At 38.0% G+C, this 10,886-nt stretch overlaps 1 protein-coding gene across 1 annotated transcript; it reads left to right on the top strand.

Moving 5' to 3' along the window:
* The first annotated feature begins 3,797 nt into the window (after positions 1–3,797).
* Positions 3,798–6,402, top strand: LOC137104031 (uncharacterized). Its single transcript, XM_067484831.1, has 7 exons — positions 3,798–3,916; positions 4,017–4,085; positions 4,386–4,396; positions 4,581–4,766; positions 4,875–4,965; positions 5,313–5,550; positions 6,367–6,402. Exons 1-7 carry the CDS (start codon positions 3,798–3,800, stop codon positions 6,400–6,402), a joined length of 750 nt encoding a protein of 249 aa, XP_067340932.1.
* The last annotated feature ends 4,484 nt before the right edge of the window (positions 6,403–10,886 follow it).

Below are 10,886 nucleotides of genomic sequence, written 5' to 3' on the forward strand. Positions count from 1 at the left end.
TCATATATTTTTTTGACAGCAGCATAATAGTTTTACAAAGCAGACATCTTGATTCCTTTCATGCCAAACAGTCAGCTACATCCAGACTGATGTTTAAAGGATGGCTTCATTGGTTTTGAACTTGCTTCTTTTGATTATATTCTGGGTAGTACATGTACATAAATGCCATTAAACTTCCCACTGATTTCCTATATCAAAATATCTCTCTTTTTCTAGCTGAAAAATGCCTCCAGATTACATCACTTGGACAAACCTTTGGTTCAGATTATGTCAACTTTTGCTCACACTATGGAGGTTTTAATTATGGTCAACCTGCTTTTTCAGAGCTCCCCATCATCTGATCTCCAAATTATGAAATGTGCCTCCTAGTCATGTCATCTGGAGGAGTTTTTTCAGATGGAAGCAGAGAAATATGATAATATAGGGAAGTCAAAGGGAAGTTTAAAAGCATTCATGTACATTTACACCCTAAACTAAAGCCATAGAGAGCAAGCTAAAAATTGCTGAAGTTGCTCTTTAAGTCTTTTTAGCATGGCTGACAAAACTACCCATTTTATGAAGAAAAAACCTTAGAAAAACCACAACTAAACTTGGTGCATGTGTGCAGATGTAAAAACATAAAACCAAATCTTAAAAGGGAAGTAAAGCTGTTTAAACCTGCTGTTTCCCTATCTGTTTCTCAGACAGACAAAAGTTATTTCTGAAAACATGACTGTCTATTTTTACATGCTGCAAATGTTGCTGTCTTGTTTACTGCCATCACACTTCACAACACACCCTCTTCTCTTCTTCTTTATCCCACCCAGTCTGTGTACTTTAAACCGTAGACTTAACAAGCACAGATTAAGACAGTGAGTCGCACCCAGTTTCTGACTTTATAAGACATGTCTTTTCCAGATCTGTTGTTATAATTACATGGCAGTCAGCTTCTACTCCCACAAACTGTTCTTTTTTTTCTTAAGTGCCCCCTTAAGTTTTATATTTCTTTGTGTTACTGATGTCTTATTTTTACATTTCTGGTCGTAATATTAGCTAAATGCACATAATATGTTTTCTGCAAAAGTCCTGCATAAAAACTGTAGTTTTGTTTTTCGGTATTTGCATCCCAATACCCACACTGGCCACCTCGTTTCAGCTTCCATTTCATTGGAAAAATGCTCTGACTAAAAATAATCCTGCTGGAATTTATGAGCTTATGGACAAATGAATGATGAAGTAATACAGAGAGTGAGGAGGATGCACATCAGCATGCAGCAGACACTCATAAGACAAACATGTAAAACCAAAATGCCCCGTCAGCACTAAAACAATCCAGTGCATGTATTGCACATATGAAGTCTGGTAATGCTTTTCATGAACAACACTTTGGTGTTTGACATGATGTTAAGACATGTTGACCTCTAGAAGGTCATAAGAGGGGATAGAGGCCAACAGGAGGGGGAGGTGAAGTCTGGCGCGAATGTGTGTCTGGGAACCAAGTGTGATTCACACGCTACTCATCCCTATACAGCTCTGCTCTATACTGAGCCTCAGGCACTTCACTGAGAGGGGCTTTGTTTGGAGTCCTCTGAGTGTTTGTGAGTGAGAGTTAAAAAGACCTCCTGTGAATTAACAACTGTACATTTCATTTTGTCTCCTTCTGGCTAATGAAGGGTTCGCCGTTCATTCAGTTTCTCTTTTGTTTTTCAGTTTCAAAACACCCTGTAAGAGAGTAACAAGTCAGATATCCATTTCTGCTTTGGAGCTTGTTCTGTTTCAGCTTCACAGTTAGAAAGTCCACTACACGTGGCACTAAGTCAATTTAAAGAGGGTTGTTATTATCCACAAAAGAGCTTATTAGAGAGACGGCCCTTGACCTCTTTGCTAAGGGCTTGAAAGTGACAACAAAGTGGTCACAAAGCTCACAACCACATGCCAGCGACATAGTTCACACACTGCATTCTTGTTTCAGGTACACGTTTCAACATCTACAAACATCTAAATAATAAGTAAATTTAAAAAAACAACGAGGTAAGTTCGAATTTCTGCAAAGACATAATGCAAAAATCCTGTGAGAATTTGGACTCTGCGCAGGAAATTACAAACCGCATGTTTATTTATTATTGCTGAGACAATGATTTAAATTCTTTTAAAATGAAGACAGGTTGATTCTTTTGTAAAAGGCTTTTTAATAGATCCATGTCAGGAAAAGAGTGAGAAAGTGAGATAGACATACAGAGAGACTGCACATCCAGTCAGTCAGGCTGACAGTGAGAATGTCAGCATCCTTGGGTAATCACATCACTGAGGGTGATCAATCTTCTAGGAAATCTGTGAGGCAGAGAGGAGGAGACTGTGGAGTAAAACCGCTCAAATCAGCAAAATTATCAGACAATGTGTGCAAAATTGCGAAATGTGTGATACTTCAAAATTAAAGACAGCTTTATGTCCCTGGGCACATATTCCTGTCCAAACACAAATATGTAACTGTGTAATTCTTTGCTTTGCCCTCAACAAATATGTGTTTCCTTTCTTAGCTTGTTAAATTGTGGGATAAACCAAAAGAAGTTGAACATTTGAAAGTACACATTGCTAACATTTCTTGTTGGAAAGCCAATCAATGACAACAAGGACATTCAAAACAACTGCAAACAAAAAGAAGTACCACCCCAAAGAAATGCAAAGTGACCACAAAGAGACAAGGAGACCATACAGCACAAACAGCTACAGATTGATACAACATTACTCCAAAGATTATTACTAAGTTATGCACAATACTTATAATGGCAAGAGATACAATACAAAACAAAATAGAAACTATGTAGACAAACAAAATGTTTGTAATTTGTAAATGTTTATAATTGTCTGCCACACTGTCTTATAATCTGTCCACAGTTCCTCCACCTATGACACACTCTCAGCATAGTCCTTAAAGAACCCTGTGACTTGTGGTTTCTCTTTAGTTCCTTCTGCTTTCTTTCTCTGACTTCTCAGTGTGTCATATCACTTTATTCTCTGATCATTAGTGATTTAGATCTATGTGTAGGTAAAGCCAGGTCTGAAATGGTTTTGTCAAGCTAAAGAAGTAAATCTTGATTTGACTGAATAAAGACTTCACAGGCTGAGGCTGGTGATGTCCTTACTGCTTATGAAGGGGTCTGATAACAGAAAAAGGGGTGGTAACAAATCTTACCATGAGGTCTGACTCAGATGTGAAGCAGGTGTTTCCGTCTCTTTTAGGCAATTGAAACTGGTACAATTAGCAACTCACTCAAAAGCCAATATATATTTGAGACAAGAAATAAAAGACTCAAAAGACTCAATCAAACTGATATGATTTTTGCATTGTTACTGTTCAAATGTCTGTAAAGTTTTTCAAATACCAGTTATGCTAATATGCATGATGCACAGCAAATTTTAAATAAATGTGGTTTCTTGCTTTGGTGTTCCTTTGTTTTTTTAGGCCATTTAGTTCTTGTTCCCTTACAAATACCCTGTCCCGTTCGGTAAGTGAAGGAGAGCACCATGTGGAATTGGGATATTTTTGTCATTGGAGAGAAGATGGCATTAACTTATCCCACAACAATCAATTCAGACTCAAAGGCTGCAAACGAAGTACCAAGCATTATCGTGAAGTTGCACAGACCTGCACATTTTATCATTTTTATGTTGTGATTTAGTGTATGCAATCTATTGTTATGAAAGAAATTGATTTGGTAGCATTATGACCATTTTAAATTTAGCAACATTTTTATTTTAAGTACTACTCAAGATAAAATATCCGGAGCAACAGTATCATTTTTCCTTTCTGTGATTATATGGTCAGAGATGCCTTGCTGACAAAAGCAGGTGGTCAAGATGTATTAGAGAAATACATGGCAAACAGCAGAAGGCAGCTTGTCAATATAATGGTTGCTCACATGATTAAGATGCATGGGTAAGTTAAACAATATGCATTTGTTCTAATTGTACTCTATATACTCTACCTTGCAAGGTTCCAATTCTTTCAATGCCAATTTTTGGGTTGTCTTTAACAGGAGGATCCCAGCCCGAAGTCAGAGGGAAAAGTATGCTTTGGGCATTGTAACATTGCTGAATCATCCTTAGTAGTACTGTAGGATTTGTGCTGCAGTTGAACTTTAATTTGTTTTACTTAGTGGTATCTTTCTGAATCTTCTGTCATTCATATACATGGAGTAGAGAAATATTACTTTATAATATCACTTTATAGTTTAATAAATGCAAATTAAAAGTAAAACATCTCATACTTCCTAAAATGAATGATCACCATAATCAATATCTCTTAAACATTTTTAACAAAAATCAGAATATCATAACCTTCATGAAGGTGTAATTTATTAGACAGATGCTTGCAAGGAGGCTATAGCCTTCCTTGTCCATGCAAGTGATGAAGCAAGTGTCTTTTGCAAGATGAAAGAGACATTCAAACAACGGCAAGACCTGGTGCACAACCCATAGAGACTGTCTACTACTAATGTCCTCAAAGACTTTCCCAGATTTTTGGATGTGAAAGGATTGGTAAATTCAGAATAAATATCAATAACATTTTCCTTTTTCATGTTTATTTGGTACACTAACAGTCAATATTTTTCTTAATCAAGACTTTTTATTGATGTTTAATGCTGTTACTTGTTCAAAGATGCTGGAAAAATGGGATACATCCTTCAAGCCGAAGGTCATTGCCGAGGCAAAACACTTGACCTCATCAACAGAGCTGTCCTCACTTGTGATAGCAGGTCAACAGCTCGAAGACGACCCTGGAACTAGTAAGAATATTTATGATACACCTGTAGCTTTAGACCACAGAAGTGGCCTTTGCCACAGATGATTGCTTTTTGTTTGTTTGTTTGTTTTTTATTCTCATTTTCTGTCAGACTTGGACAGTGATCTGACCTCCCTGCTGTTGCTTCTCCATCTCCTCCCACCTGCAGCGAAGAAGGCCCCACTGATGCTGTGGACAAACTTGTGCATTTTCAAAACTTAAAATGCTTCTGCCTGTTTTCATGTTTTGGCTATTTGGGACTCAAATCTAGTGTCAACATTCCGGAGATGGAAAGTTGATGAATGAAATGAATTTGGAGGGAAGTTTTGTAAACATCATGGCAAACAGTATGAGGGTTGTATTGACTGCTTTACTTCTGGAAATCCAGCATAAGCTTCTAACAGTATACCTCAGTGTGTGTTTGGCTATTGCTGAAACTGACATGCCTAAGTTAGTAATCATAATGCGGTTAAATCAAGTGTTTTATGTCACCCCTTTGAAATGCTTCATTGTCTTTTTTGGTATTATGGGCTTTGCAGTCTTGCTGCAGCATTGATGACCCCCTGAAGAGAGGAGAGTGTCAGCTGCTCATCCTTTGCCAAGAAACCCGCTCCCTAGCTGCATTTGATGAACTGTTTAAATCCCACTTTGTGTTTAACCTGTCCTATGAAGACCCCGTGGCCCAGATGTTCACCTTTGTCCAGACATCTATTTATAACACTGATATTGGAACAACCAGTGAGACCCCAAGGGTTTGTGAAAACCCAGGCAAAGCTTCTCAACTACAAGTAAGGAGTAAGAAATGCCAAATGTTATGGTGTTTAGTCTTGTGTAGTAGCAGCCAATTGCTGGTACCTCAGTTAGCAACTTGTTGTCTCTTGTTCAAAATTAAGATTGCAGAAGTCAGAATATGACAACTGTGTGGCACACAGAATGTTTAGGTGTTTCATCTGTCAGAAGTCGTTTTTAACTGACTTAAAAGGTTTTCGTGATTTCTATCCTAGTTTAAAATGTTAAAATGTTAAAATCTTAATTTTTGCACAAGGTAGCAGTTATCCACTTTTTGTGGTTTTCAGAAAACACCTGAATAGTAATCACCAAAATGACTTAAGCAGTAATAAAGAGACTCTAACAGGCCAGACATATCCAGCTTAAAGTCAAGATCAGTCCAATAGTCCGTCTTTACAATTTAGTGGCATGGAAGCAGTGCCATGTGACATGAACATGCCATAGGTAAGTAAGTAGATAGAAAGACAATTTGTGCCTCTATCATTGCAAAACTCCAGTCCAGTGGTGTTGTTAACATTTTTGTTTTAGATGTTGTTGGTGAACTGAAAGAACTTGGTACTAGACTACACCATCAAGGTAAGCAAGATGTGTTGTTCACTGCAGGAGATCTGCATTAGAGCACAGTTCAAATAAATTTGACAATCCATTGACCAATTTTAATCCTGAAATAAAAACGACAAAATATTTTCGTGAGAAGTGGGGAGTTATCAAACTTTCATTTATATTCTCATTTTAGAAACACTAAAATTCACGCGTTGAAATCTGGGATGGGAATTTTTTAAGACACATCCATTGTTTTCCAAAATTCTCTTCAGATCCAGCTTTACTACAATGACTTCTACGTCTACTAACCCACTTGGTTTGAAACAAGGTGTTCATAAGATTTGCGCTGTCTATTTTGTTCTGCCACCAAAAATAAATTCAGCAGTAATGAACTTTCATTTAGTAGTACTGTTTCATGCATGGATGTTAAAAATTAAGCTTTGATCTTATTTAGAGCTTATTGGGCTTAAGCTTCTAATCTCTGCTGACTTAAGTTTTGGAGCTATAGCTTGATGCATTTAGTTCTAGGTTTCTTAGTCTTTCGGCTGTTGTTACATTTGTCACTTATGTTTAATTGAAAAGATTGATGCCCAGTGTGCTAACAGCGAGGATGACCCAAAGTTTGCTACACAATACACTATCCTGCAAGTATTCAAACAATAGGTCACATGTGGAGTGTGAGATTTGGGACAAAACACAGAGTATTCAAAAATACATTAAAGAACTTTAAGAATGTTGCAAAATGACTTGCAAAAAGCATCATAAGACCATAGCCTATCACAGGGAGAACTCACCATTAAAGCACAGTGAATATGGAACAATAAAAACATAACATTTTTGTGAAACTGATATTGATGAGATGCTGTCAAGGTTTATAATGTCAACGTTCATAAAGAAAGTTTCTCACCTAAGTAAAGCTAAATCAAATAGAGTGCAGGGAAAGCCTGGTCATCTGCAGTTCTATTATGGACGATATGCCAGTTTTTCCTAATATAAGCAAGATACTGGTATATTGGTATATTGTCTTGTTTATTTTGCTGTCATAAAGCTTCAGATTGACTATTTCAGTGAACATTGTCATGCTTACAAAGTTTTAGATAGAGTTTGAGACTATAAAACACTTTGGTCAGTTCTAAATTAACACTGATTAGTGTGGACCTATAAAATCTGGGCCAGTGTTACAGTGTTACTTACTCTATGGGAGCTGATTTAACACCACGTTTTTTGCTCTGTGTCTCTCTGTGTGGCTCTTTGTGCTTTGAAGGCTTGTTTGATAGTCCTGTAACCTTCCTTTAAAATGCCAAAGCTCAATTTAAAGATTATTAAAAATACTTTGAACCCGAAACCGTGAATTTCTACAGTTCTGTGTGTTGGACAGAGAAACCCCCCTTAAAGAAAGGAGCGCTTCTTGGGTGACTTATTAAAATTATCTAAGCTCCCCCCAATGAACACATGGCTCACATACCCTGCCTTGTGCCTGGTCTGACCTGGGCATCTGTAGTTGGCTAATGCATCTGGCAGATGGCTTCCTGCACTAGTGTGTGTATGTGAGTATGTGTGTGTGTGTGCATCTGTGAAACACTGTGCTAACATTCATGTTTATGTACGTTAAGTATTTAAGCAGAGCAGCAACTCCCACAACAAACAGGTTGGTGGTGTGTATTATATATTAGCACAGTGTGTGTGAGCCTGATAAACGAATAATCACGAACTGACCGGATTTATGTTTTTGTATTTCTGCCTTTCAGACATATCCAGCTAATGGTAAAACTGGAAATGGATTGTTTTTTTTAATGGAGTAAACATAAAGCCACAAAAATAAACAAATTACAAAAATATGCTCTTCTAAACACTTCAATTATTGTTTAAGTCTAAAATTTCTGAGCAGAGGAAACTAGTCAGACGTGCCAGTCAAAGCATCATCAAAGTTGCTTTGGTGCTGCAATAGTTAAACTTATCAAACTGGGTGTAATCCGACTTTCAATGCTGGTGGTTTAAAGGAATAGAATTTCTCACTCTGTTCAATAAACTATAGGAGAGAGGCAACTAGCATACACTGTTGGTTAGACACGTTGTCTTTCCAAAATGCATAGTCGGCATAAATATTGACCAAACTAATGTGAACTCCACCAGAGATCTCATGCATGTGCAGTTGACCAACTCATAAATAACCTCTTTCCTACAAAAGACTGAAATGTTGACTTTTTATAGAAACGTACATAAATACACTCTTTACTGTGAAGACTTGAGAAAATGAACTTCTAACTTGGAACCATCCATTGGAGCTCATAACAACAATATTTTATTACCAGTTAACTCCAGTTAACCTTACTGTGCTCTTAAGAGTACAATGAAACAATGAATGATGATCTAAACATGGAGGTATGGCTGTGATAATGCGCTCAGAGGTGTCTGCAGATAATGTTTATATAGGAAATAATGAATTCCCTCTGCTTCATCTACTGTTTGTTATATTGTTTATACATTTATTTTGGAACAGGTTGTCCAGAATTCCCATTTTCAAGCCTTAAGCTATACGGCATCTAAAAATATTTTGAGCAATCTCTGTAAATTAAAGTGAGATTACTTAAGAAACTCCCTCAATCTCTATCAACAAATTGTGTGTCCTATTGATGGTGAAATGAAATGTCTCACTGTTTTGTGTGTGTTTCATAATCAGAGGGTAAGCCAGTAGGGACAGGTACAGGAATGCAACGATGGAGGTAGCAGGGAGATATCGTCATCTGAGACTGTGTAGGTGATAGAGAGTATACAGGGTGGGTTTGTGTGTGCGTGTGCATGTGTGCGTGTACGTGTCTGTGTGTGTGTGTGTGTGTGTGTGTGTGTGTGTGTGTGTGTGTCTGTGTGTATATGTGTGAGGTGCGGCTCTGCTTTGTGTTATCTGTGCATTCCTAAATACACCTCTACATGATTACCATGGCAACCCAAAAAGGAAAAGGCTCTAAATTTGACACCCACCACTCCTTTTACACATACACATAACTAATTCCTGGTGCCTGGCTCTCAGGCATACAGTTACATGAGGGGGTTACCTCTGAATGTTCAGGTTTTAACAGGGACAACCTGTGGAGAATAAAGGGAGTCCTGAGGGAGCTGGTGTACTTTCTGCCCCTCTTGCTCTTTTTAGTGTTTCCGACATAAACAGTCTTGACAGCAAACAGAAGTTCCTGCGTTCTTTCATCTTTTGTTTCAAGCACCTGTTGAAAATGTTCATATTTCACTTGGAGCTTAAGTTGAGCTTTTTTAGTTATATAGAAGAGAATCTGAGAGGACCATTGAGTTTCAGATGGGAAGTCTAATGTCCCCAGTGCAGGCCATATGCAAACAAAGACCTTTTGGTGTCATGACAGGGAATCTTTTATGGGGTCTTCTGTTGTAATGGGAAGTAACACACAGAAACAGGCAGAAACCCGAGCATCACAATACCCGGTTTGTTAATTAGCCCAAACACACACAGGGGAACTAAAACTTCTCCTTTTAGGGGAAGAGCATAATGTGATGGGGCTTTTACATTTAACAACAACAAAACCCACTCACAAGGGGAACTACATATTGGGACTGCTTGGAAGAGGTGACACTAAATGCAACGTGTGGGTACTGTCAGGATGACAGCAGCACTGTAATATTTAATCATATCCCAGTAAGTAAAGGAACAACTTGAATTCAGTTTAAACATAAAAAGAAATCAATAATGATTCACTTCCCTAATCCGCTCTCACAGCTTTGTGAAAATAGAAGGTATGAAGAGAAATTTGATTATTCCATAGGTGCTTGTTGATAAAGTGGGTTTTTTAAAACTGCATATTCTACTGGTTTATCTTAAATACTGACTCTCCTGACTGAATATACAGTAGAATAAACATACATTGAATGTAGTCACTTGCACTGAAACCCTGAAATATTATGACTGTGCTGTGCTTTTATAAAAGCTGCAGATCATTCCCAGCACTGTAGTATTACTCCTCTTATCATGACTGACAGGAGAGTCTGAGGGAGAGATAGTGCTGGTCCTATGTGGCCTAAGTAATGTCTTCAATAACCAGAGTAGTCCATTTCTTGCTACTTTGCATTAAAACCCACTTGTGTCTTCTCTGAATTTAATTTGAGATGATTGTCCCTTTAATAATTCATTCAAGATGGAGAAGAAGAGAGTAGGTACAGCAGACTGAATGCTGGCAAATCAGCAGACACATGGGTGGACCCCAAATTCACCTCTCTTTGAAAAAAATGGATCAGTCTGTACTATCAGACTGTGAAAATGTTCTTTTTTTACTAACCTCTTGCACTTACAGCAATCGTGATGCAGAAGTTCAAGGGTATCAAATGAGATCTAAACAACACACTACTGGCAGAGTGCTGCTCATATTTCAGCATCCTGGTGCTGTATTTGTGGCTGGGTCCTGAACAGGTTATGATTGGCTCCTCTACAACTGCATCTTCATGTTGCTGTGTGCAAAGCAGTTGTCTCTATCCCAGTCTCTCTCTCTATCTCCTGCAGACTCACAACAGCCTGCAGCACATCAACAAACTGCCAATTCATCAGTGTGCAAAGTGTGGCGGGAGCTCTCATGGCCTTCCCGAATAACATCAGGAGGCTCTGACTCCCTTCATATTTCAAGGGAGTGTGAAAGGAGATCAGGCTCGTGCCACATCTCTCTCATAAGCATTACCTGTGCAAGTATCATCAGCTTTGGATGAAAGCTTTAATTTATCCCTAATATTTTTGGGCTTGAGAATCAAGAATCCACCGAAATAAAATGTTTTCCCATAC

This window comes from Channa argus, chromosome 18, assembly GCF_033026475.1.
Source record: "Channa argus isolate prfri chromosome 18, Channa argus male v1.0, whole genome shotgun sequence".
Lineage (NCBI taxonomy): Eukaryota > Metazoa > Chordata > Actinopteri > Anabantiformes > Channidae > Channa > Channa argus.